The sequence below is a fragment of the Odocoileus virginianus genome, chromosome 1 (assembly GCF_023699985.2).
Source record: "Odocoileus virginianus isolate 20LAN1187 ecotype Illinois chromosome 1, Ovbor_1.2, whole genome shotgun sequence".
Lineage (NCBI taxonomy): Eukaryota > Metazoa > Chordata > Mammalia > Artiodactyla > Cervidae > Odocoileus > Odocoileus virginianus.
In genome coordinates this window covers 7,006,299-7,033,790 of record NC_069674.1, presented here as the reverse complement: position 1 = coordinate 7,033,790, position 27,492 = coordinate 7,006,299, and the positions used below count along the sequence as shown (strand labels likewise).

The following is a 27,492-nucleotide window of genomic DNA, read 5'->3' as shown; positions in this document are numbered from 1 at the left end:
GCCCCGACACGTAGTAGGTGCTCAGTAAATAGTTGTGGAATGAGTGAATGCGTTTCCCCTTCCCACGCCTTCTCCATCAGCCGATCTTGTCCTCTTTCCCCACCCTCCTCTGACTTGGCCTGGTGTTCCAAACTGCCGTTGACCTGCATTTAAAGGTGCCGGATGAGGCTGCTGTTAAAACCCAGGGCTCCTTTCCTGGCTGGAAGGGTCTGGCCCTCTTCTAACCCAACCCAGGACGCTTCTCTGTCATCCAGGCAAAGGCCCGGAGTTGATGCAGGTAAATCTGGCTCGAGAAGAGGGACAGTGGAGAGGTGAAGCCTGAAAAGGAGTGAGGCAAGAGGCAAGGCCAGAACAAAGGTGGCCGAAGACAACCGCAACATTTCTCAGAAGGGTCAGGTCCTTTCGGAAGCCAAACGGACAGAAATCCTGCCCCAGGCTGGGGACCCTGCGCGGTTGGGGAATTGGGGGAAGGCCACCCGCACCGAGGGGCCCACCGGCGGCAGGGCCATCTCGGGGCGGCGGGGGCTCCGGGCCCCGGAGCGGCCCCCGTCGGTCCCCGCGGGCGGGCAGGAGCTCGGAGGCCATTGGCTGGCGGCGCGGGCGGCGGTGGGGCGGGGAGCGCCGCCGAAGGGGACTGTTTGCTCCTACGGGCTGTAGATGGAGCTGTCCGGCCCCGGCGAGGGGGAAGGCGCCTGGAAAACGTTCTTCTTCTCCCTGGCCGGCCCGAGCGGGGGAACAGCGCTCCCAGGATGCAGTTTGTGTCAACACGGCCGCAGCCTCAGCAGCTGGGCATCCAGGGCCTGGGGCTGGACAGCGGGAGCTGGAGCTGGGCGCAGGCCCTGCCCCCGGAGGAGGTCTGCCACCAGGAGCCGGCGCTGCGCGGGGAAATGGCCGAGGGAATGCCGCCCATGCAGGTGGGTGCACCCCCGCCGGCGCCATGGCCGCCCGCCTGCCGTGGGGGCGGGGCGCGGGGCCGGGGCGGCTGGGGGCCCCGGGCCGCGGGCGGGGGTCGGGTGGGGGGCACGGGGGCCGGCGGGGCCCGGGGCGCCGGGGGCTCGCGCGGCAGGCCGGGCCCGGCGCCCTCGCAGGCCCCCGCCCGCGCCCCGGAGCTGCGGGACCCCGAGGCCGCGTGCCGGCCGGGCCCGGAGCCGGCGCCCTGGGGAGGCCCCCGCGGGGCCGGGGATTTGCGGGGTGAGGGCCCGGAACGCGGGGTCCCCGCCGTGACCGTGTCCCCCACCCCGGCCCGGGCTCGCCGAGGGGCTGGCCGGCCGCCTCGCGCCGGGCCGGGGACGTGGGCGCGCGGGGTCCCTGGTCAGATTTTACCGCTGCGGCCAACTCAGACAGAAAGGTGTGTTTAAATGTTGTACGGCCATCATCTCTCCCCAAGTGTAACAGCGATTCGCGGTTTCCCCCTGGCACCGGCTGTGACCGAGGAAGGGGCGGGTGAGAGGTGCTCTTGCCAGCGGTGGGCAAACTTGGCCGCACTGTTAGAAGCACCTGAGCACCTTTCAAGACTCCTGACGCCCAAGCCTCCTCCACACCGGTGAAATCGCAGTCTCTGGGGTTGAGAGTAAGCACCAGTCCGTAAGGAGGAGCTCAGGGTGCAGACGGATTCGGGAGCCAGAGCGCCAGGGCTGTGTGTGAGGCAGAGACAGGCCTCGATGGCTTTGCCGGGGGCAGAGGGTGGGAGCTGACCTCGGCTGGACCCCGCCAAGCCCCGCTCTGTCCCTGGCCTGGTTCTCAGCCAGCCAGGTTCTGACACATCCGCCAGGAGTTTCTGTGTCCTGTCTGACCATGTTTCAGCTTTACATCTCCAAACCTGTTCAGGGGAGCAGAATCTGCCGCCCCAAAATCTGCCTCCTTGGCACCAGGATTATTTTAAGATGGTTATTTTAGAGGAGCTGCAGTCACAGGAGACGCTCTGAAAACCAAGTAGGAGTTCCCTTTGTAGAAGAGAAACCTCCATTGCTGTACCAGGAAGAGGGCATGACTCAATCGCTAAAAACTCTTATCAGTGGAGAAGGCAGTGACTTACATCTGCATTAACCTGTGCCCTTGCATCCTGTCCTTTCCCTGGTCACCCCCGTAACTAACTCCCCCAACCCCCCAACATCACCCTTTGTCTTTAGCTGAAGATGTTACTTCATATAGTGGTTTGGGTCATTTTGGCAGATCACTCAGTTTTCTGGGTCTAGCCCATGTTTACAGGAGGTGTGTTTATTTGTTTAGTCGCTCAGTCGTGTCTGACTCTTTGCGACCCCAGTGGACTGTAGCCTGCCAGGCTCCTCTGTGGGATTTCCCAGGCAAGAATACTGGAGTGGGGTGCCATTTCCTTCTCCAATACAGAGGGTATACGTGTTACTAAATTTGTTCTCACGTTGATCTGTCTTATGTCAATTTGACTGTGGGACTAGGGAAGAACCTAGAAGGGTAGAAGGAAAATTTTTCTCCCCCAACACCTGTGAAAAGTAAACTGGGCCCAGTGACGTTCTGAACTTCCATCTGTCAGCCCTTGACCCCTTTGGTGGGCCAGGCTGGAAGGACGCCTCTGTGGGCCCGAGTGCACGGCATTGCTGGAAATACTAGGACCTCTTACCCAGGCCCTGCTGCTCTTCCTCCCATGTCAGGAGTGACTCCCTGGAACCTGTGTGATCTTCCTCCGTGGCTGTCACAGCTGCTGTGAGTCCGAGAGGGCCATGAGCGTGTCTGTCTCTACCTGCCTAGCTCACCTCTAAGTAACAGGTCTCCATTTCGCCCATCCTGAGGGCCCCTTCAGCAGCAACAGAGAGAACAGAAAGTGACCCTTCCCTTTTACATGGCAAGGAGAGACCATTTCAGCCCTGCTGTCCAGCAAGCCCTGGGTGCTGGTGGGGTATGAGACCAGTCCCCGGGTCAACAGTACACGGTGACCACCCCTCTCTTGGTCATAGGGATCAGCTCTTAACTTGCATCCTGGGGACCTCGCCTTTCCGGGTGAGGACCCAGAGCTGGGGGTACTGGAGGGCCAGGGCCATTGGGTACCCCTCCCCTGGGGAAGCAGGAGGGTTGGGGGGATCTTCTCTTCCTCTTAGAGATGCTCCCCCTCCCCCCTCCTCAGGGAATGACATTTTCGGGCACACCCACTTTGGAAAATATGAATACACAATTGTGTAAGAAGACAAGGCTGCTCGCCTGTTCTCTCGCTCGGGCTCCTGGTGTCTCCGGTGCCCCCAGCCCCATTATCTGAACTGTGTTTTTGTCAATCTGCAGCACCTAGAACCGCTTCAGTAGGTGGTGCAGAGTGGTGCTCTGGAAAGACTGGCCACTTCTCTGGGCCTCTATTTCATCATCTTTAAAGCAGAGCTTTAAGATAATCATTCTTGCCCTAACCTGCTTAGAGATTGCTGGGACGATTAGGGGCGCGTGACTGATGTGAACATTTTTGCTTTGAAGCAGCAAACCCTGGGCAAGCTCTGCGGAGTTCACCATTAAGTCTAGCCAGCGAAGAAAGCAGCTTGTCTCATCAAAGAGAAATGACCTGTGACAGTTTAGGCCAGGGTCCACCGCCTTGACCTGCCATAGGTCAAGGTGGGTGGTAGACTAGCGACCAGCCCAACTTCTGCAGGCCGGAAATGGGAAGGTTGCGTGGATGACTGCTGAGCTCCCGCTGTGGATGTTAATGAATGCCGTAGCCAGAGAGGCAGGGGCTTGGCAGGAGAACGGGGATCTGCAGCATTTGACGCGTTGTCCCCTATTCTCAGGCCAGCCTCGCTCCTCACATGGGGTCTCAGGCCGGCCATCACTTCCCCCCTTCTGCCCGCAGGCTCAGGAATGGGACATGGATGCCCGGCGACCGATGCCTTTCCAGTTCCCGCCCTTCCCAGATCGGGCCCCCGTCTTCCCCGACCGCATGATGCGAGAGCCCCAGCTGCCCACGGCGGAGATCTCGCTCTGGACCGTGGTGGCCGCCATCCAGGCTGTGGAGAGGAAGGTGGATGCCCAGGCCAGCCAGCTGCTCAACCTGGAGGGGCGGACGGGGACAGCCGAGAAGAAGCTGGCCGACTGTGAGAAGACGGCCGTGGAGTTCGGGAACCACATGGAGGGCAAGTGGGCCGTGCTGGGGACCCTGCTCCAGGAGTACGGGCTGCTGCAGAGGCGGCTGGAGAACATGGAGAACCTGCTGAGGAACAGGAACTTCTGGGTCCTGCGGCTGCCCCCCGGCAGCAAGGGCGAGGTCCCCAAGGTAAGTGGTGGTCCCCACGGGGCAGGGAGGACGGTGAGGACCAGCACCTTGATTCCATTTCGTCAGGCCTTCTCACAAACGTCTCTGAGCCCCTGTTGCCCATCGTCGGTGTCGTCTCAAAGCCGGCCTCCATTTGAACAACCTCGTCTGGAATGTTCTTCTGCAGGGAGTCTGGCCTCCACCCGTTCCCCATAGAGCCCGCGGGTTCTGTCTGTGAACCTTTTGGCCTCTCTGTTCCCAGTCCCTCCAGAGGGGTCTGGGTGTCTGCAAATTCCTATAGCTTTTCCTGCCTGGGTTTTCGCCTTGACACCTTCAAAGACCGTTGGTCGTTGGCTGTCTTTTGTGCCTGCTCCTCTGCACGCAGCTGGAGACAGACCCGAAACCACTCTGAGCAGAGTTGCTAGAGTCATGACCATCACCAGCGGGCGCATCTCACGTTCAGAATTCACGCTCTGTTTCCTGTTCCGTTTTCTCTCCCACGTTCCCCTGGCCCATCCACCTGGCACTCTCGGTCAACAGGCTGCTCTCTAGCCCACTGAGAAGACGGGGTCCCCCTATGGAGACGTCCACGTCCAGCCATGTGTCCTCTGCCTTGCTGTGGGCTCCACCCCTTCACCTGCTCCAGGAGCTGTGCAGCCTCTCTCTGCTTCGCCTCCTGCACCATCACCTCCTCCCGGCCCCCCCTACCCCCCCCCCCCGCCCCCCGCACTGGCTCGTCCCCACCAGCCTGTAGACATTCTGCACTGTCGCCCATCTCTGGAGTAAAACAGCTCCCTAGACCGGCGTCTCCTGCCACTGCGACTTCTCTCTGCTCCACTTTAGAGCAGTCTGCATTTGCTGTCTCCAGTTCTTTCCCTCCATTCTCTCTCTTTCCCTTTTTATTATGGAGAATTCAAACCTATACGAAAGTAGATAGAATTGTGAAATGAACCCTCATGAATGCATCATCTAGCTTCGGTGGTTACCAGCTCTTGGACAGTCTTCTTTTATCTCACTCCCTACCCATGTCCCCCTCCCATTTTATCTTGAAAGACATCTCAGACAGCAGTTATGTATTTTTTGGCCATATCGTGAGGTGTGAAAGTGTCCGATGTGAAAGTGTCAGTCGTATCTGACTCAGTGTGACCCCATGGACTATACAGTCCATGGAATTCTCCAGGCCAGAATACTGGAGAAGGTAGCTGTTCCCTTCTCCAGGGGATCTTCCCAACCCAGGAATTGCAGCCAGGTCTCCTGCATTGCAGGCGAATTCTTTACCAGCAGAGCCACAAGGGAAGCCCAAGAATACTGGAGTGGATTGCCATTCCCGTCTCCAGGGGATCTTCCCAACCAGGGATCAAACCCAGGTTTCCTGCGTTGCAGGGGGTTTCTTTACCAAGGGAAGCCCATCGTGAGGCATGTGGGACCTTATTTCCCCAATCAGGGATCGAACCCGAGCTCCCTGCATTGGAAGGCGGAATCCTAACCCCTGGACTGCCAAGGAAGTCCCCAGCAGTCGCTTTAATTGTAAATATTTCAATGTGTAGCTCTAAAAGTTACGGACTCTCTTTTTAAAGTAATAATCTCAATATTGTGGCTACTACAACAAAGACATCAACCTACTCAAATGTCCAATCAGTGTTCCGATTTTCTTCCAAAAATATTTTTTTCTACAGTCTAAGTGGCTAAGTCGTGTCCTACTCTTGCGACCCCATGGACTGTAGCCCACCAGGCTCCTCTGTCCATGGGATTTTCCAGGCAAGAATACTGGAGTGGGTTGCCATTTCCTTCTCCAGGGGATCTTCCTGATCCAGGGGTTGAACCTGGGTCTCCTGCATTGCAGGCCAATTTTTTACCAACTGAGCTGCCCAAATGAGAACTTAAATAAGTCTACACACTGTGATTGCTGTGTCTGTAAGTCTTTCCCCCGTAATTGCCTCCTTCGTCTCTCTCGTATTCCCTTGTAGTACTAGGCCATCTGACTTGTGGCCTTCCCCACTGTCTGGATTCTGTTGCTGCATCCTCCCTGGTCTTTTATTGTGTTCCTCTCTTCTCAGTCTTCCAGTAAACTGGGGATTGGATTATTCTCCCTGAACTCATGTGGCTGAGGCTCTTGCCACCACCTCGTCATCCTGTTGGTCTTGCCAGAGCTCTAATGTGTCCATGATCGTAGAGCCAAGGGTCATTAGAACCACACTATTAAAGTCCCAGTCTGTGTCTTCCTGCCCTCTCAGCAGCGTTTCATGCAGGAGACCACCCCTTCCTAGAAACACCTGTTGGCTTCCAGACCCCCCTCCCACCCTTGGTTCTTTCCCTACATCACTGCCGTTTCTGTCTTCTTTGCTGCTTCCTCTCCTTTTCTTATGTTCGGAGCGGCCCCAGGCTCCTCCTGACCTGCCTGCTGTCTCTCCTCCCTCCCTCGTGATTTCATCCAGGCTCAGCGCTGTAGATGCAGTCTGTGTGCTGTCAACTCCCAAGTGCAGTCTTTCCCTCCCACTCTCTCTCTGTATCCTGCCTAGACTTCCTTCTCGAATGCCAGATTCACATTCCTACCTGCTAATTCAGCATCTCCATCCGGCTGTCAGTAAATATCTTAGATTTAACTCAAACCAAACTGGGGCTTCTCTGATAGCCCAGTTGGTAAAGAATCCGCCTGCAATGCAGGAGAGCCTGGTTCGATTCCTGGGTCAGGAAGATCCCCTGGAGAAGGGATAGGCTACCCACTTCAGTATTCTTGGGCTTCCCTCATAGCTCAGCTGGTAAAGAATCCGCCTGCAATGAGGGATACCTGGGCTCGATCCCTGAGTTAGGAAGATCCCCTGGGGAAGGGAAAGGCTACCCACTCCAGGATTCTGGCCTAGAGAATTCTATGGACTGTATAGTCCATGGGGTCACAAAGACTGAGCGACTTTCACTTATTTACTTAAACTGAACTTCTGATTTCTGCCTGAACCCCCTGTTCTCGTCAAAGTCATCCTCATCCTTCTAGCTGCTCAGGCTGCAAGCCTCAGGGTCATCCTTGCCTCCTCTCATTCTCACACCCGATCTCCATTATGTTAGTAAATACTATCTGACTTTTCTTCAAAATATACACACAGCCCCCCTCACACCCCCCCGCCGCCTCCACTGTTCCCACCTTCTCTAATTGTAACCACCGGTGCCTCCTGTCTGATTCCTGCCATGGCCTCCTCGCTGGTGCCCTTGTCTCCATCCTTGGCCCCTACCCGAGACCATCTATTTTAACAGAACAGCCAGACTGATCCTTTTGAAAAATATAAATCAGTCATATCACCTCTGTTCAAAGCCCCCAAATGGCTCCCCAGGTTATTCAGTTGAAAAACCTCCATTTTGTCAGTGGTCCCCTCCCTCTAGCCCACCCCACTGACCTTATCTCCCTTCTCCCTCTCTTGCCCACTCCTTGCTGCCAGCACACCACAGGGTTCCGCTGACAGGGACTTTCCTTCACTGAAGCCCCCTCTCCAGGTCGCTCCCATCAGGCGTCTGCTAACTGTCACTGGATCAGTGTCCCCTTCACGGCCACCCAGCCCGGCTCACTCTTTCCTTGGTCCCTGCTCTCATTCCCTCCAAGCAATTAAGCATTCAGGTATCTGAAATACTTACTTTCTCTGTGTCTCTTGGTTGGCTTTCCTCTGAGTGGTTCACTGTGGCATCCTGGTGCCTGTGACAGGACCTGCTTGTAGCAAAACATGTGTGCCGAGTGACTGCGGCTGGACGGCTCACACTTCCACATAAGGGACTGGCCCTTTTTTATCTTTGGTTCTGGCAGTCAAGCCAGTGGCTTTGCCAGAGGAGGTGCTGGACGGTGATCCATCGAGGCCTCGCAGAGCTGAATCCTAACAGTGGTTCCTCCCTTCGCCGCCCTCTGCCGCTGCGGCCCCCGGGCTGGTCAGTGTAGAGTTTGGCGTATGTACCGTGCTGCTTGGCTTCATCTCCCACACGCACCCTTTGCTCCAGTCTGTGCTCTGCCCTTTGACCCAGTGCCGAGTCCTGGCCCCGCTGTGCATTCTGTGTGTTGAACCACATGTCGGGGTTTGATTTGCGCATCACAGAACATGGCTTACTTGTGGGGTCCGGAAGCAGAAAGCTTGGGTTTGAATCTTGACTTCACCATGTATCAGTTTTCCTACCATAGGTCAAGTATGTTTTCTGTTGTCTCCAGGCCTCCTCAGTTCCTCTTAGGAAAGAAGTGACCTTTAAATAAGTCATTCAGTAAGTGAATTCCCTGCAGGTCCCACTGAGCTTCAGTGTTCTCACCTATAACACGAAGACGATAATACGCTTGATTCGTGGAGCTGTGAGGACTGCTGTGACAACACTGTAGCTCATTGTATTAATTATCCATTGCCGTGTAACAAATACCCCAACAGTTAGCAGCCTAAAAAAAATATTTTTAAGTCATCTTACAGTTTCCATGGGTGAGGAATTCAGGAGCAACTTAGCTGAGTGGTCCTGTCTCAGAGTCTCATGAAGTTATAGTCAAGCTGTTGACCGGGGCTAGAGTCATCGGAAGGGTCAACTGAGGCTGGAGGATTGGCTTCCAGTTGCTCCTTCCTTCCTGGCAGGAAGCCTCAGCTAGCTCCTCACTGCTTGAACCTGCCCCATAAGGCTGCTTGAGTGTCCTCACGACGTGGCAGCTGTCTTCCCCCAGAGTGAATGATCCAGAAAGAGAGACCAGGATGGAAGCTGTAGCAACTTTTATGACCCAACCTCAGAAGTTGTTTTACAAATTTGTTGACATACTGAGTGCAGCTCACTAACAGCACCATCTTTTAGGATTTTAAATAGCTCAACTGGAATTCCATCACCTCCACTAAAACACTTACTACTTGGAAGGAAAGCTGTGACAAACCTCGATAGTGTGTTAAAAAGCAGAGACGTCACTTTGCCAACAAAGGTCCATAGAGTCAAAGCTATGAGTTTTCCAGTAGTCATGTACGGATGTAAGAACTGGACCATAAAGAAGGCTGAGCATTGAACAATTGATGCTTTTGAATTTTGGTGTTGGAGAAGACTCTTGAGAGTCCCTTGGACTCCAAGAAAATGAAGCCACTCAATCCTAAAGGAAATCAATTCTGAATATTCACTGAAAGAACTGATGCTGAAGCTCTAATACTTTGGCCACCTGATCTGAAGAGGTGACTCATTGGAATAGATGCTGAAGCTGGGAAAGATTGAGGGCAGGAGGAGAAGAGGACAGCAAAGGATGAGATGATTAGATATCATCACCAACTCAATGGACATGAATTTGAGCAAACTCCAGGAGATAGTGAAGGACAGAGGAGTCTGGTGTGCTGCAGTCCATGGGGCTGCAAAAAGTTGGACTTGACTTAGTGATTGAACAACAAAACAGCAGAAGTTGTACACCATCACTTCTTTTTTTATTCGTTAGAAGCAAGTCATTCAATCTTGCCCGTACTCAATGGGAGGAGAATTAAGCTCTATTTTTTGAAGGGACTGTCAAAGAATTTGTGGATATATTTTAGAACATTCCCAAACATAAGGCACCTTGAGATGGTTAACTAATATTGCAGGCCATAGTTTTAATTCCTTGTAGACTCTTGGCCTTGTTAGATGCATTCTCTTTGTTAGATCCAAGGAAGGCTGTTGTATCTCAGCTCCTCTGTGCCTCGTGGGTTCTATTAATTGGGTAATTATTCTTGGATAATTCATGGATAGTCTTTTCTGTCTGGCTGAACTGTAAGCTGCATGTAGTCTTGGACCATGTTTCAGACTTCTGAAACAAGTTTTTGCAGTGATGTCTGTTTCCACCTGGGAGACTATGGTCCTAGAGTTTTGACTGGTGAAGGGAGGCAGAGGAGTTGGTGTGCTGGAAAAGGCAGTAGATTTTTTTTTTTTTTTTTTTGGCTACACTGGGTCTTTGCTGTTGCACACAGACTTTGCCTAGTTGCGGCGAGTGGGTGCTACTCTTCACTGCGGTGCGCAGGCTCCTCTTGCCGTGGAGCCTGGTCTCTAGGCATGCGGGCCCCAGTAGTTGTGGCGCACAAGCTTAGTTGCTCCGTGGCACGTGGACTCTTCCCGGACCGGGATCGAACCCATGTCTCCCATGTTGGTGGCTGGATGCTTATCCACTGTATCTCCAGAGAATTCCACTGACTTGATTTTGAACACATTTAGTGTGAGGTACTTAAAAGATGAATAAATGAAGCCGGTCAGAAGGCCGTTGAAATGTGAACTCTGAAGGGAAAGTTGAAGAGCGTCATCTACAAAGAGGTACCCACAGAACTTGTAAAAAAACAAGAGAAAAAAAGAAGAAATTGCCAAGGGGAAAGCGAGGAAACAGGAAAGAGTGAGGCCGGACCTTGGTCTCGGGGGGAAGGAGGAGGAGCTGGATGAGAGCCGGGCTCCATGGTTCTGGGAACCAAGCAGGAGGAGATTTCAGGAAGGCACTCTGATCTCTCTGTGAGGACTGAGGGGTCGAGGGTTAATGGCGGGACGCTGATGACCTCCCAGGAGGTGGTTTCAGACAGTGGGGGCTCATGGGCAGATTTCGGGGGGTTAGGGATATGTGGATTGTGAAGAAAACACAGTGTGCATCTTGGGATTTTTTTTTTTTTTTTTGGCCATGCCAAGCGGCATGTGGGATCTTATTATAGTTCCCTGACCGGGGATGGAACCCATCCTCCCTGCAGTAGAAGTGGGGGAGTCTTCACCCCTGGACAGGGAGGTCCCTGGAATGTTTCAGGAGAAGAAGGCGCGTAGCCTCACTAAAGGTGGCAGAGTGGAGGGCTGGAGGCCCTGAAGTGAGAGCAGGGTGCGGAGAGACGGAAGATGCCAGAGGGAGAAGCTGGCGTGGACTGAGTGTCACAAGCAGGAGGAGGAGGAGAAATGAAGGGCACGTGTGGGGAGTCGGCTCGCCTGGGAGACGGGCCGAGCCAGGAGCTTGCTGCCAGCAAGCTGCCATCAAGGGGAGACGGGATGGCTGGGGAGAGCGAAGAGTTCGAAAGAAGCCTCCTGGGGAACACAGTGAGATGGGAACAAGATGGTCAAGGGGCTTCCGAAGCAGCCTGGAGCCTCAGCCAAGAGGTCAGAGTGTATCGCGATTGTCACCTGCAGAATTTCGTGACCTTTATCTCGGGCAGGGAATTTCAGTGAAGACGGCGGTCTGCCTCGGTTTTCCTAGGTTGTTGGTTCGCCCAAGTCTGTGGAAGGAACGGGGGATTAGAAGTTCTAGTTCTGTTTCCACAGCTGGGAGTGAGCCATCAGGCAGTAGGCGGCATCCAGGTGTGCACATGGCACCTGCCCAGACACCCCTGGGGGATGATCACCCAATCCTGCGGCTGGCACTTCTCCATGTACGGGCACTTGCCCACGCACCAAACAGTGCGCCCGCGGGCCTGACCCCAAGAGGGCAGCATTTTCTAATTCACACCAAGGTGCCACATGTCAGGTACCAAGATGGATGGTGCCAAGAGTTAGGGCTCAGGGAGAACCGAGGGCTTGGGTCTCAGGGTGAGGGGGGAAAGGCTGGCCCAGCAGGAACAGAAAGTGGTAGGAGGTGAGGCTGTGTGGTCAGTGCAGGCAAGCTCAGATCCTGAAGTCATGGAACTGAAACCATCCTGAACGATTCTGTGCAGATGAGGCCACGCTGGTGAGTGATCGAAATGGGCACAGATAGGAGGCCTCGCCCATCCGAGATGACAGCTTTATGGGGCAGATGAGATACCCTTGAACCTTGTGACTGATATTAGACAACCGATGACTCAGGCTACAGTGGGACCTTCCTAGTGTGGGCGAAGACCATTCAACACATCCAGCAAATGCTTACTGACTCCGAACTACGAGCTTCTAGATACTTGGGACATAGTGGTGCCCAAAACAGATCAAGATGCCAGAGCTTTAAGCACCAGCAAGTTTTAATGACAAAAATGTAGCTGTGTACCTAGAGGTGACAGAAATACAGCTTCTCAACAGGGTTTTATTGTACTTGATTCCCTGAGACACTAAGAACCTATCCTATGTCTGTCACCCTGAACACCAAAAGCTTGACCTTTGGGTACCCAGTTGACCTTAAAGTGAATTTACAAAGAATGTGGTTAAATGCCTCATTTTTATTTTTTTATTATATTTTTTCAAACTTTAAACTTTTTATTTTGTATTGGAGTATAGCCGATTGACAATGTTGTAATAGTTCCAGGTGAACGGCGAAGGGACTCAGCCATACATATGCATGCATCCATTCTCTCCCAAATTCCCCTCCCATCCAGGCTGTCATATAACTTTGAGTAGATTTCCATGAAATGCCTGATTTTTAAAAGGCAGTGGTGATCATCCTGTTATTGGAAGCTCAGGAGAATCAGAGTGGACTGACTCCACTGAGATGGGCCAAGTGGGATGGGGAGGTTGGGGCCATGGAGACCAGGGTCAGAGTCTGGGGTGGACTGGGCCGTGCCCCTCCCAGGAGCTGGGGAGGAGCACCAAGCAGGAAGCACCAGACTAACACTCTTGTTGGCCCAGGTTCCAGTGACTTTTGTGGACATCGCTGTTTACTTCTCCGAGGACGAGTGGAAGAACCTGGACGAATGGCAGAAGGAGCTTTACAACAACCTGGTTAAGGAGAACTACAAAACCCTGATGTCCCTGGGTAAGTGTGCCTTCCCTCCCCCAGACGAGCATCTCTGGAGTTGGGGGGGGGGGGGGTGACATGCTTCTCAACCCAGGGTGCACCCCCAGGCAAGGTGTTTCATGTTTATACTTCATGGAAATTCAAGAGACGATGTGCTTCTCTGTTAGGAAGTTAGAGCAATTGATAAGAGGATGGAAAGTAAAGACCCAGGAACAGGGCCTGTTACTACAAAACTGAACACTTGGCTGCTACCATTCTGGAATACCGCCCAACAGCATCCCTAGGTGCTACCTCCCAGCCGCCCTGGAGAAGGCACCGGTATCTCTGCTGCTATTTCTGGGTTCCGGAACCCAGCTAGTTCTCCCACCAGGAACTGGAGCATCCATTGACTTACACTGTCCTAAGAGATGACCTGACATAACGGGCCACCCACCTAGAGGGGCGCCAGGGTAGCGGAGGGGCGGGCTCCCCATCGCCCTTGATGGGGCCCCTTTGGTCAACTTCCACTCAGCCCGTCCTTGCCTTCCACTTCACCCCAGACTCGGAGGGACCCGTGTCCAAGCCGGAAGCCCCATCTCAGGCTGAGCCTCGGGAAGAGCCCTGCGTGTGGGAGCAGCGTGACCCAGAAGAGAGAGAGATCCTCATGGATCCAGACACAGGTGATGGCAGCTGCAGAGAGCCCCAGGGTGGGGCGGGGCGGGAGAGAAGCCCCCATCCCAGCCTGAGTTCCTGGGCGGGGTGCTTCTCTTAAGTTGTTCGTGGGGCCGGTTCTGCAGCCTTTGAGATTTGGCGGTCACGTACAAGAAGTTTCGGGGCCAGAAAGCCCACCATAGAGGTTCGTCTTTTGGGTTAGACGCATGTCGCTTGAGATGCCCAGACAAACTGGAGAGGACCGGAAAGGGCGGCCTCCCAGGCCTGACTGGAGCTCTGACGTGGGAGCGCCCCGGCCCAGGCAGGCGGGCGGAGAGGGCTCTGCGTGGGTGCGTGGTGTGCGTGGGTGCACAGTCTGCGTCGCTGCGTAGTGTGCCTGGCTGTGTGGCGGGTGTGGTGTGCGCCGGTGCGTAGTGTGCGTGGCTGCGTGGTATGCGTAATGTGCGAGTGCGCATGGTGCGTGGTGTCCATGGTATGTGTAGCCTGTGTGGTGTGCGTAGTGCGTGGGTGCGTGGTGTGCGTGGTGCACGTGGCCAGTTGCCTCGTGCCTGGCTGTCATCTTCAGCATTCTCAGCCTGTTCTCACAGGCAGATTTAACCTCCAAGGCTGTCCCCTCACCCAAGGGGGATCTTACGTTCTGAGGCTCCAGTTCCCTGAGAACATCACACCTGGTGACAGGAAGTGTGCGGGTTCTCGGGGACGCGGCTCTCCTGCCGGTGTCGGACCAGGTGAAATCCGGTCCTTCAACCGTCTTCTCTGCCTCATCACAGCAGCCTTCCTGTCGGGGCCCTCTGCCCCTCCTGTCTCACAAGTGGAGGGTGTATTCACCGAAACCTCCCCAGAAGGTTGCTCAAGGCAGCACCCTACCTCCCAGTTTGCTCTCCTTATCGACATGTAATTCACATTGCCATAAACTCACGTTTGGAGTGTAGGATTCAGTGGTTCACAGGCTGGTGCAGCCATCAGCACTATCTAATTCCAGAACACTTTCTCACAGGGAGCCCCACACCCGGGAGCAGTCATCGCCGTCCTCCATAGCCCCCAGTCACTGGTCGCTGTGGACCTGCCTCTTCTGGAGGTTTTGTCTAAGTGGCCCCTTCCCCAGCTTAAGCACCACACATGTGTGAGGTCAGCAGCTGTGATGAGCTTTCCCATGAAAGCAGTGTAGCCTCAGCTGTTTCACTGAGTTGTCATCCATGCCTATGCCACATAGAACAGAGACCACAGTGTCCATTTAAGGGGGGGCAGAGCCGACTGAGAGCCAGAGAGGCCACGTGACTCATCGGCTGGGCGGAGGGCAGACCTGAAAGCTGGTGCCTTCTGTCTCCTCATCTAGTCTCTTTCCTCCTGCCTGAGCTGTCTCCTGCCGGAGCTGGTGTTACATGTCACACCAGAGAGCCTCGTAAGAGGAAGATGCCCTGTGGTCATGTCTTGGGGTCTACATGGAAGATGCGTTATTGTCCCTTATGCATAGGATGCTGTGCGTTAGCCATCCAGGAATGGGGCTGGGCTGCTTCCCTTTGCCCAGTCTAACTTCCTGCTAGTTGTGTGTGTGTGTCTGTGTCTGTGTGTCTGTCGGTCTCTGTGTGTGTCTGTATGTGTCTCTGTGTGTCTGAATGTGTCTGTGTGTGTGTGTCTGTGTGGGTATGTGTCTGTATGTCTCTATGTGTCTGTATATGTGTGTGTGGGGGTGTGTGCCTGTGTGTGTGTATGTGTATATGTCTGTGTGTCTGTTGGTGAGTCTGTGTGTCTGTGTCTGTATGTGTCTGTGTGTGTGAGTGTGTCTGTGTATGTCTGAGTATGTGTGTGTCTGTGTATGTTGGGGTGTGTGTGTATGTCTGTGTGTCTGTGTCCATTTGTCTGTGTCTGTTGGTGTGCCTGTGTGTCTGTCTGTGTATGTATGTGTGTGTGTGTGTCTGTGTGTGTTTCTGTCTGTGTCTGTTGGTGCAGGTGTGTGTGTGTGTGTGTGTGGCCCACTCTTTCTGACTGGGGTGCAGAATGAAGCTGCATGTCTCCCACATGGAGGAGACCTGTGGCCTGTCCTGATAGCACCCACCCAGCACGGGCTGTCTGCACGCTCGCTGGCTTCCTTCTCTTACCTCGCGGTGCGGCTTGGCCCACCCCTTGTCCTGGAGGTTGATCACCTCTCTGCTCCTGGGCCCTTCTGCTCCTCGGGGTTCCTCGGTGCCCATAGGAACCCAAGGCCCCTGTGCTCTTCCCTGGCGAGCGCTGTCAGCTGTGCCCCTGACCCCAAGCTGACGATCATTCCTGAATACGGCACCGACCGTGTGACCCTCTGTCCCCAGGAGCAGAGCCCCTGGGGCCAGCACCAGATGCATCCTCTCAGGTGAAGCGGGAGGAGGCCCTGTGCGCCCGGGCTCAGCGGGGCCTGGAGGAGAGAGCCATCCCCACGGAGTCCATAACCGGTGAGTGAGCTGCCCGGCCACCGGGGTGGAGCGGTGGAGGGAAGGGCCTGCGTGGTCTGCAAGCGCCCAGCGTTCTCTGACGGGTGTGCCCCGCCAGAGGCCTGAGCTGAAGACAGAGGCATGTGGGTCCACGATTGATGGATAGGAAAGACAGGGTTTCCCACAAGGCACAGACTCGGTGTGTGACAGGGACGAGGGGCAGCACCTCTGGCCTTAGCGTTCTCTTTTCTCTTCTTTGTAACGTCAAGTTTTTAACTATTCCTTTCTCCCCTCGAAAAACAGTATCTGCAGAAGTACCGAGAGTGAGGCATTTTAGAGGTTCAGTGGGTGGGGAATCTGTGGGTCCCTAAGACCTGCTCCCAATGGGAAGAACTGATTTGTTTTAAACAAACACAACTGTTGCCTCTGTGCCAGCCGCCCCGCTGCCCCAGGCGCTGTCCTGACGGGCAGTCTGGGTACTTCCTCTTTGACAGCATCCATCCAACATGTGTACATGAGCGCTCTGTTCGAGATGTGGCTTAGTCAGAGTTCTCCAAAGAAGAGTAGGGTGTGTGCGTGCACACATACGTGTAGAGAGAGAGTGATTGAATTGAAGGAGTTGGCTTCTGCCAGCTGGAGACTGGGGGCAGTCTGCCAGCAGGATTCACTTTTCCTCGGGGAGTCAGTCTTTTCCTATTTGGCCATCAGCTGATGGGAGAGGCCCACCCACAAAGTGGAAGGTAATCCACCTTACTCCAAGTCTACAGGTTAAGTGTTAAACTCCTCAAAACAACACAAAACAACATAAAAGCATCCAAAGTAATGTTTGGCCTACTATCTGGGTCCTGTGGCCTACATAAGCGGACACATAAAATTACCCATCACAAGATACAGTAACACCCTGTGACTACAAGTTAAGATGATAGTATGTTATAAGTTAAGATAAACTCTTAACTTACAAGCCTCATTCCCTTAGTCAAAGCCTCACACTCATAGGTGAGTGGTAACAGCCCTCCAGCAGAGGAAAACAGCTTTCCAGTTCAGCCAGCTCGTTGCTTGAAAGCCAATAGAGCCATGTTACTATCTCCAGTGGGGTCTTAAGAGATAAGACCTTCTTGAGATAAGAAGGCAATAAAAGGTAAATGAGGTTTAATGGACTCTGCAGAGGAAAGAACAGGTAGGTTACATCTTAGAAAATTTCCGCTAAGATGGTGAAGATAAAAGACTTTCTTGTTGTTCAGTCGCTCAGTTGTGTCCAACTCTTTGCGACCCCATGGACTGCAGCACACCAGGCCTCCCTGACCTTCACCATCTCCCAAAGGCTTCCTGGAAGTGTCATTTCCCTGGCTGGTCCCTGTAGGAGGAAGACCTCCCTCATGGCGGGGCTCAGGCTTTGGGTGTGAAGCTCCGTGGAAAGGGGTTACATTCCTGAAGGACAGACAAGCTCTCTCAGCGACATCCGTGTGATGTCATCACTCCCCTGTAGTTTCCACTTATTCTCAGCAAAAGTGCCAGCAGTGGGGGCCAAGTCGACCTAAGGCTTTAATGACCTCAAATAATTCCCGCTGATGTTTAGGGAAAAGAACCTACTGAGAGACGTAAAGCAGCACCTGGCGGGTGGGCCCGTGTCCCCTGACCCCTTTGCCACTCTGCCCCCTCAAGCAGATTCGCCGGCGTCCGCCCAGGATCTCCTGTCCCGGATCAAACAGGAGGAGCCCCCGTGCGTGTGGGACCAGCAGGACTTGGCGGAGAGGGACATCCCAACGGACCCCAACTCAGGTGAGCGGGCCACCGGCGCACGTGGGGGGTGACATTAGTATCTGCCGGGAAATCAACCCAACTGAGTCACTTTGGTCAAAGGCCAGTGAGAGACTCAGGGAATGAACCACTGTGTGTCCCCCAGAGGACGACTTTGTATGCATTTTGGCATGTAACTACTAGAAAAGCAGGGAGGATTTCTCTAAAGGAATCCTTACATCAATAGTTTGTCCTGTCAGTGAACTGATACTGAAATGACTTAGCTAATTTCTGAAGTATAATCAAAAAGCCTTTTATTTATTTATTTTATACTTTTTTGGCCGCGCCACACAGCATATGAGATCTTAGTTCCCTGCCTGGGGATCGAACCTGCACCCAGTGGAAGCACAGAGTCTTAACCACTGGACAGCCAGGGAAGTCCCTGAAAAGCCTTTTAAAGGTTGCACATATTTCTGTGACAGAAAGAAAGTAATTTACATTTTCTGGAATTTTCCTTGAGCAAATACTAGCTAGCTGTCTTCCAGAAAACTTCTGGCGGTAGTCCAGGCACAAAGGGAAGCATAAAAGAGCAGAAGGGAAGCTCTGCCCACCCAGGCCACACGTGCGTGTATGTGTGTGTGTGCGTGCACAGACATGTGTGCACATGTGTGTATATGTGCTTCTGTGTGCACACACACGCGCGCGCGCGTGTGTGTGTGCATATCTGCATATGTTCGTGTATGCTTGCAGAGCTGGAGGAGGCCAGCGTCATCTCATTTGGCGGTTGTGACCCCTGGGGACACCAGGCAGAAAAGCCAGTGTAGAGTCTGGGGCTCCGTGTTGTTCGTCAGCTCTGTAGCTTCACACGGTTTGGGGCGGGGAGCTGAAAGGCTCCAGGACAAGGAGAAAGCAGCGCCTCCTGATAAGAGAGGCGGACGTTCTGCTGCAGTTCTCATTAATGACCTCTGTCCACTGCCTCTGCCGTCGCTGATCATGAAGGCCTCGCCCTCCTCCCTCTGTCCTGTGGGCCGTCAGAGGCCAGGTTCCCCTCTGGCCTGGCCCCACAGATGGCCCTTGGGGCTCCCGGGATCCCCATCCTGGCTCTGTCCCCACATGGGCCTCCTGAAAGACGGGCCTCCTGCCTGGCCGAGTCCAGGTGCAACAGCACCAGTGAGGTCCATCCAGGGAGGCCTCACAGAGGGTGGGGGCACAGGGTACCCAGACTGGCACACGCCCTCTGGGCAGAGCAGCGGCCTCTGCATGTGGTGGTGTGTGAGACTTTGATGGGATGCTTGGCGAAATGAACAGGCTCTAAGTCTGCCTTCTCTCCCCGAACAGAGTCTCTGATCTCCGCCCACGACATCTTGTCATGGATAAAGCAGGAGGAGCAGCCGTACCCGTGGGGCCCACGCGACTCCATGGACGGGGAGCTCGGGTTAGACTCTGGCCCCGGTGAGTGGGGCACCCAGCCGGGCCCCTGGGTATTTGGTCCAGAGGGATGGCTGCTAACCCAGCCTGCCCCCTTACAGGGTGATGCTCTGTCGTGGCGGCCTTTCAAAGGTCTGTATCAAAGCACTGTCCCCTTTCCTTTCGAGGATGCAGGGGTGTTAGTTTCCTAGGGTTATCTTAACAAAATACTAGACAGTATGGCTTGAAGCAGCAGGCATTTATTCTGATAGTTCTGGAGGCCTGAAGTCTGAAGTCAGAGGGTTGGCACAGCCCTGCTCCCCCTGAAAGCTGTGGGAGACCCCGCCTTGCCTTGTCCTAGCTTCTGTGTTTGTTGGTGATCTTTACTGTCTTTTGGTGTGTGGATGTATCACCCTAACCTTCTGTCTTCACACCGTCTGTGTATCTGTGTCTTGTAAGGGCAGGAGTCACATTGTATTAGGGGCTTGCCCTCCTCCAGTATGACCTCATCTTAACTAATTCCCCCTGGAAAGAGCCTATTTCCAAAGAAGGTCACACTCTGAACCACTGGGGGGATCCAGATTTTGACATATCTTCTTAGAGGGGATATGTTGCTGTTGTTCAGTTTCTAAGTCACGTTCAGCTCTTTGCGACCCCATTGACTGCAGCACACCATGCTTCCCCATCCTTTGCTATCTCCCAGAGTTTGCTCAAACTCATGTCCATTGAGTGGATGATGCCATCCAGGCATCTCATCATGCCACCCCCTTCTCTTCCTGCCTTCAATCTTTCCCAGTATCAGGATCTTTTCCAATGAGTTGGCTATTCACATCAGGTGGCCAAAATATTGGAGCTTCAGCTTCAGCATCAGTCCTTCCAATGAATATTCAGGGTTTATTTCCATTAGGATTGACTAATTTGATGTTCTTGCTGTCCAAGGAACTCTCAAGAGTCTTCTTAACAGTGGGGGAAAGGAGAGTGGACTGGGAGCGAGCTGAGCTGAATGCCGACAAGTTTAGGTGGCATGCTGGGACACGTGCCTGATTATGAAAGTCTGAAAGAGAATGGAGGTGAAGAAGTAGGGAAAGCAAGTATAGCTAACTCTTAAAAAAAAAAAAAGAACAGAGAATTGAGATGAGCTGGTAGCTGGATAGGGGGAGCCCATGAAGTCAAGGGAGGGTTAAGTTGGGTGAAGCTGTACCACTGTGTCCGGAAGGACACTCACTGCTTTTGATCCCTCATTCAAACTGCTTTAAAGAATATAGACAAAAAAATAAAACTAAAAAAGAGAATTTCAGTAGCCCAGGACAGAAAGAAACCCACCCACCCACACTCAAAGAATAAAGACATTTATTCTCATACGTAACGAAGAGGTGGTCTGGTTTCAGTCTCGGTTAGTTCACAGATTCAGCTGTATTATCAAGGCTCCAGGTTCTTTCCAACTCCTTGCTCATCCACCCTTGGTGTGGATGGAGCAAGATGGCTACAGCTGTTCCAAGCATCACCTCCAGACCCAGAGGGGAAGGAAAGACCATCTTTTTTTTTCCTACACTCTCTCCAGGGAGTGAGGAAGCCTTCCCAGCAAACACATCTCATCGGCCAGAACAAGGTCATGTGCTTGTATCTGAATCAGTTACTGGCCAGTGATTTCCAGAGTTAGCAAGTCCTCATGTTAGACACTGGAGGAGAAGGTGTGACATAATCTCCATGGAAAATGGGAAGATGGGACAGAGAGTTGCAGGGTAGGAGGCCAGGGTCTGAGACGTGTGATCTTCTCCCGCAGTCTTCAGCTGCTTGAGTGCTGGGGTCCCCTGGGCAAACCCAACAGAGGAAGGGGGCAGAGGGACCCAGGAGCTAAGCTGGGTCAGGAAGATAGAGCACCAAAAAACTGGTGCTCACACCGAGTGTGACGCACGATCCGAGGAGGATTGGGACCGTTTGGGGTTGGGTTTCCTGGGAAACAGTCCCCGAGATGGAGGTTTACTTGGGGGTCCTCTTGGGAATAACACCTACGAAGGAATGAGAGGAGCAGATAGTGGAGAGGGAGAAGCAAGGCCCACAGTCAGCGGTGACAGAGGCCACAGCCAGACCTACTACCGTCAGTGTTGGCTGACGTGCCAGTGTTGGCTGGTGCGTCTCAGCCCAGTCTGTTTAGGAGCAGCTGGTAAGAAACACATGTCACGGTTTGGGGGCTCCTGCAGGAAGAAGGGACTGTGAACGAGGGATCCAGGAGGTGATGATGGAGGGTGAAGGAAGGAGAAGGCTCCTGAACACGGTCACCAAACCCAGTGGTTCCTCGGGGGTCAGAGTTCTGGGCCTGAGGTCGCTGCTCTGATCGATACTCTGGACTTTGTGTTCCTCTGACCCCATGGCAGTGCGGGAGCATGGACTGGGGAGAGGCAGGGATGCAAGCAAGGGACATCATTGCAGGAGCAAGACTGGCGCTTCCTGGGGAGGCTGGCTGAGCAGCTGCTTCCGCAGGAGGGGGTACAGAGCGCCATGACATCTGCTCCCTGCAGATGGGGTCTGAGGCCAGATGGGACTCGCACCCACCCAGTTGACCCCACTGCTGTAGGAGGCCAAAGACTTCGTGCTTAGTGGAGATGCAACCACACATGGTGCTGGGGGGGGGGGTGTGCCCCCAGTTCCCTGCATTCCACTCCTCTAGGCCTTTAGACAGGCTTTTCACCTGGGATGGTGGTGGTGGTTCAGTGGCTCAATCCCACGCACCCCATGGACCGTAGGCCATCAGTCTCCTCCGTCCATGGGATTCTCCAGGCAAGAAGACTGGAGTGGGTTGCCATTTCCTTCTCCAGGGGATCGTCCCAATCAAGGGATGGAACCCGGGTCTCCTGCATTGCAGGCAAGTTCTTTACTGCCTGAGGCTCCTGTGTGGTGGGTTCACCTGGGATGGGAAAGGTAGGGAGGGGAAGTCGCTCAGTCGTGTCCTACTCTTTGCCACCCCGTGAACTGTAGCCTACCAGGCTCCTCCGTCCATGAAATCGCCAGGCAAGAGTACTGGAGTGGGTTGCCATTTCCTTCTCCATCACCTGGGATAGGTTCTGGCAAATTCTTTCCCTCTTGTCAAGAGATTCTCTTTAGATAAATTAGCATCGAACATCAATACAGTTAAGTCTATTTCCGGACTATTCTGCCTTTCAAGGGAGCTTTCGCAAAGCGCGCTCTTCCCAGCATCTGGGGGTGTTTCCTGACCTAGCTGCGTGCGTTTCCCCTCCCCCCCCCCCACCCCCCCTGCCGCCACCTACCCGCTTCGGACACGACTCTGTGCGGGTCCGAGAGTCAGGCAGCCGTGTTTAATCCCCTCATCCTCGGGGGAAGCTGGGGGCCCGCCAGCCTGTGGCTCGCAGGAGACCGCAGAGGACCTAGTCAAGGACCCCCCCCCCCCTCGCAGGGACGGTTGTGGGTCCCCCGCGCCCCGGACGAGCCGGGTCAGCATGTCACTTCTTCGTGTCTCTCCCCCAGGTGACAGCCTACTGATGGTGAAGAACCCGGCCCCGCCGCCGCCGCCGCCGCAGCCCGCCCCGCCGAGCCTGCCCCCGCTGCCGGCGCCCCCAGAGGACGCGGGCGGCCCCCCGAGCCGCGGCGGGGGCGCCCTGCTGGACGACGGCTTCCCGGCGCTGCCCGGGGAGCGCGGCGCGGGCGGCGAGGGCGGCGGGAGCGCGGGCGGCGGCGGCGGCGGGGGCGCGGGGGCGCCGGGCGGGGGTCCGGGCGGGGGCTGCGGCAGCTGCTGCTCCCCGGCCGGCCTCCGGCGGAGCCTCCTCCTGCACGGCGGCGGCAGCGGCGGCGGCGGCGGCGGCGGGGCTCGCAGCAAGCCCTATGCGTGCCCGGAGTGCGGCAAGAGCTTCGGCGTGCGCAAGAGCCTGATCATCCACCACCGCAGCCACACCAAGGAGCGGCCGTACGAGTGCGCGGAGTGCGAGAAGAGCTTCAACTGCCACTCGGGCCTCATCCGCCACCAGATGACGCACCGCGGCGAGCGGCCCTACAAGTGCTCCGAGTGCGACAAGACCTACAGCCGCAAGGAGCACCTGCAGAACCACCAGCGGCTGCACACGGGCGAGCGGCCCTTCCAGTGCGCGCTGTGCGGCAAGAGCTTCATCCGCAAGCAGAACCTGCTCAAGCACCAGCGCATCCACACGGGCGAGCGGCCCTACACGTGCGGCGAGTGCGGCAAGAGCTTCCGCTACAAGGAGTCGCTCAAGGACCACCTGCGCGTGCACAGCGCCGGCGGCGGCGGCCCCGGCGGCGGCCCTGGTCTGGGCGCCCCGCGGCCCCTGCAGCCGCCGCCGGAGCGAGACTAGGGCCCGGCGGTGGGGGCGGCGGCGGCGGCGGCGGGAGCAGGGCCGGGGCTGGGGGGCGGCGGGGATGGCGGGGCGAGCTTGGGGGGCACGCCCTGAGGCTCCCCCCGCTCCCCCCCACCACGATCCCGCCCTCGGTTCTCCGGGCGGGCGCCTTCCCTCCCTCGAGCCGCCTCCTGCTGGAAATCGGGAACAGGAATTGCACTCCAGACAGGGGGTCCCCCTGAGGGTGGGAGGGGTGGGCGGGGGTCCCCCTGAGGGTGGGGAGGGCGGGGCAGGGGTCCCCTAGACCTGTCCGGCTGAAGGGGCAGCCCAGCTCTTCTCACGGGGTGGACCGAGGGGCTTCCTCCCGCAGGGAAGGTCCTGGCAGGACAGCGAGGAGGCCAGCACACACCCCCACCACCCCTCGGGCACCTAGCCTGCCCTTTCGGCCTCTGGGGCTCTGGGGTCTCAGATCGTGGTCAGGGAAAGCCACCCGGGAGTCTCGGCCGCCTGCCGAGATCAAGAAATAGGGTCCTAAGGGTTAAAGCGACCCTAAAACAGGAAGCCGGGGTGTCCAGGTGAAAGAGGAGGGACGTGCTAAGGGGTGGATCTCCGTGATGACAACACTGCCTCGCGTTTGAATAGCGCTTTATACTTTTTTTTTTTAAGACACGTTTTTCTATCCGTTATCGATTTTCACCCTTAGCGTGTCCCTCTGAGGTAGGTGGGGGTCGGAGTTTCCCGACTGGATAGCTGAGGAAGGGGAGACACAGCTGAGATGGTTTAGAGGGGCGGGCGGGGGACCAGGGCCGGGCCCCCAGCGGAGTGTCCACCCCACCCCCCCACACACACGCGCGCTGCCTACCTCTGGAACTGGAGAGACCGCTGTGGCCTGGTCTCTCTGCCTCTGACCCACCACACATAAATCAGAAGCAACAGGGGGCCCACTCATGGGGTCACGGGGCGGGGAATGGGTTGACTACAAAATGCCCCGGGAGTGTGCTTCTGGAAGGTTCTCGGTGCTGGGGCACCAATGGGAGGGAGGGAAGTCCCCCTCCCCCCGGACCCCCAGCCTGTCCCTCCCACCTTCAGCCCCTCGGTGTGGTGCCCCTGGCCCTCCTGAGGCAGCTGATGCCCCGCCTCAGACCTCGTCCTGACAATTTCCTCCTTTCCTGGGGCCACGGGGTGAGGGCAAGGCTCCTGCTGCCAGAGCAGCCAGGCAGGAAGTGAGTCTCGTCCTCGGAGGGCCCGGGCCAGCAGGTGCTAGCCTCTGAGAGCCTCTGTCGCTCTCCTGCCCTGAGTCTCCCAACTGGTGCTATCTGTTATCCGGCCATGCCCCGTGGACTCGGACACAGACCCTCCTGGGCTCCAGACCCTGCAGCGCCTGCGGGGGGTCAGGGGGTGGCCCCCAGGGGCTCCCCACTAGTTCGGTGCATCTCCTCCGTGGTCCTGATGGGCCACAGTCTCCATTTCTGCGTCTTGCATGGCCAGGCACTGGGGTGGGGTGGCGTGCCCCAGGCCCCTTGTTTGTGTCAAGAATGACTTCTGCTCCTCCCCTGGGTCCCACTTCTCTCCCAGCCTGGGGGGGCCACAGTTCGTGAGTGCTCTGCCTCTGCCCCTGCCCTCATCTCTGCCGCTCTGCTTTCCTCAGATCCCTTTTTGCCATGCAAAGGGAGTTCCCGAAATTAAATAAAAGGTGTCCAGATTGCAGACTGCATGTTCACAAGGCTGGAGGGTTCTCCAGCGTGGCTTCCCATAGTAAACCCTCAATGAACTGGAATCCAGTTAACTGGGATTTTGTTTTTCTTCTTCTATTCTGCTTTTGGAAGGAGGCACATCTTAAGAAAATGAGAAGTTAAATATAGACAAGCTCAGTAGAGTTTTGTTGGAGCAGGAGGGGAACCCTCTAGTCTGTGGTTCTGGTTGGGAGGCAGCAGTATTCTGTTTTACAAAAGCACATGGAGAAAATCACCATTTTCATAACCTAAATCATGGGAAGTGAGACCAACGGGGTCATATTTTGCTTTTTGGCTGCTGAGTGTGTGAAGGAGGGGGGAGAAACCCCTATTGAGACATGAGTTTGGTCCATGGCCATACCACCCTGAACGCGCCCGATCTCGTCTCATCTCAGAAGCTAAGCAGGGTCAGGCCTGGTTAGTATTTGGATGGGAGACATGATTTGAAACATCTGCGCCCACAGCTCGAGTCTGTCCCTTTATTTCACCTTCAAGGAGCTGATTCCCAAAGAGGTTTAGTGATGGATGATAAGTGAGAGAGCCGAGTCTGGGTTTAGTTTCTTGGGTCCTAGTTTGGCGGACCCCACTGCACCGAGTGCCCCCTCGGTTACGCCACAAGTCAACCCAACCTCCAGCACTGGCCCCCGGGGGGAGTCCTCGTCTGAGCCGACCAAAGCAGGTGACAGTCAGTGTGAACCTCCCCCAGGCAGCGAGGATCCTCGGTGTGGACCCGGCAGTCCACCTACGGAAGCAGGGTAGTCCTGCTTTGGGGTGGATTTTTATTTTCCTTCCGCTGATGTGTTAATTAAAAAGTATTTTAATTAAAAAAAATGAATGCATGCAGTAAAAATTGGTTTTAAAAAAATTATGAAGAGTAAAACTCTTTCCTACCAGATTCCCATTGAGAAGCATCTGCTGCTAAGAACTTATATGTCCTGGACCTGGAGGAGTCGGGGCATAAAGGGATGACCTGAATGGGGCAGGGAAGGAGGGAGAAGTGATGGGGGATGTGGATGGGACACACGGGAGAGGCAGGAACCGGGGCTGAAAGGCAGGACGCTGGCCTGGCCAGAGCCAGGATGTGTGAAGTTGTAGGTGATGAAGATGCAAGGTGAGTCATGGCCTGGCCTCCGTGGGCTTTCAATGCCAAGACCTTTCCATAGCAGGCTGCCAGTCAACCTGAGACCCGAGGTGCCACAGACCCGCTGGTAGCCCCTTAGCACAGCTAAAAGCAGCGAGTGGCTTCCTGAGAGAGGAAGTCTGGAGACAACAAGGTTAAGCTAGATGCCGCTGAAAATGAAGAACCACAGATGAACAAGGTTATCTTACAGTCCAGGATCTGGGCACCACTCCTGGTTCTCTGAGATCTAGTCCGGGAATATCGGGTGATGGCAGAGGGTAAGGGGGAGATGAATCAACTTCCCACCAGGCACAAGATGAACCAGCCTGTGTCTGAGTTTTCCATTATTGGTCCATCTGATTGTAACTGTTAGAAAAACATGTAGAGGATTCTCTGGCGGTCCAGTAATTAGAACTCCGTTCTCACTGCCAAGGGCCTGAGTTCAGTCCGTGGTCTGGGAACTAAGATTCCACAAGCCACACAGCATGCCCCCCCCCCCAAAAAAAAAGAGGGGGAAGAAAATTTAAAATTGTAGCAGCATTTTATCATCCTGGGACCCTAACAGTTTGGGCAAGGCCACGGCTGTCACTCCAACACTGGCTCCTTAGGGAGCCACCATGGAAGAACATCCCTAGGATGGTAATTCTCGAGGAGTCCTGGGCATGAGACAGAATCCTCATCTCAGAATCATCCCCCTCACCTCATCCACTGAGGTTCCCATGGGTCTCCTGTAAGTCTCCTAGTGAGATGCTGGCATCATGTGCCGAGGGCTGAGAACCTCTGCTCACACCCCTTTAGACATATTTTAAACCCATATCATCCCTCAGCATTATAATTGCTCTCAGCTGACTATCTCCTATTACAAGAGAAAGTGAAAGTGAAGTCACTTAGTCATGTCCGATTCTTTGCGAACCCATGGACTGTAGCCTACCAGGATCCTCAGTTCATGGGATTTTCCAGGCAAGAATACTGGATTGGGTTGCCATTTCCTTCTCCAGGGGATCTTCCCGACCCAGGGATCGAACCTGGGTCTCCCGCATTGTAGGCAGACGCTTTACCGTCTGAGCTACCAGGGAAGCCTGAAGATGCCCATTTAAGAGTCAAGAAAGGTCCTATATCCAGTTTCAGAAGTATAAGCCAGTGTTGGTTACTGGGTGCATTCCGATGGGATCAATAGCCTTTATTGGTAACATACAGTGTAAAAGTCAGCAGTCCTGCCCCACCTCTCAATGATTTGGGGGTGACGAAAGTTTATTTTCCTTAGTTAATGCATGCTTTCTGGATTCTCAAATTCACATATCTCTGCCTTAGCTCCCTTACCCCTTCTGC

The 27,492-nt window shown here is 55.0% G+C and overlaps 1 protein-coding gene across 2 annotated transcripts; it reads left to right on the top strand.

The window, feature by feature from the left end:
* The first annotated feature begins 636 nt into the window (after positions 1-636).
* ZNF282 (zinc finger protein 282) lies at positions 637-23,557 on the top strand. 2 transcript variants are annotated; one of them, XM_070459951.1, is made up of 8 exons: positions 637-914; positions 3,803-4,222; positions 12,698-12,824; positions 13,346-13,465; positions 15,764-15,883; positions 17,528-17,641; positions 18,938-19,051; positions 22,490-23,557. In XM_070459951.1, the coding sequence occupies exons 1-8, from the start codon at positions 750-752 to the stop codon at positions 23,326-23,328; spliced, it is 2,019 nt and encodes a 672-aa protein (XP_070316052.1). In that variant the 5' UTR covers positions 637-749; the 3' UTR covers positions 23,329-23,557. The 2 variants fall into 2 exon arrangements, with proteins under 2 accessions (XP_070316052.1, XP_070316011.1); XM_070459910.1 differs by having other exon boundaries at positions 17,525-17,641.
* Positions 23,558-27,492: the final 3,935 nt, after the last annotated feature.

Bases quoted from the DNA above. Each gene is read 5' to 3' on its own strand.
- ZNF282 (XM_070459910.1), top strand. From the start codon at position 750: ATGCAGTTTGTGTCAACACGGCCGCAGCCTCAGCAGCTGGGCATCCAG. The intron at 17,642-18,937 runs GTGAGCGGGCCA...CTCCCCGAACAG, and splicing joins CCCAACGGACCCCAACTCAG to AGTCTCTGATCTCCGCCCAC. The intron at 19,052-22,489 runs GTGAGTGGGGCA...TCTCTCCCCCAG, and splicing joins CGGGTTAGACTCTGGCCCCG to GTGACAGCCTACTGATGGTG.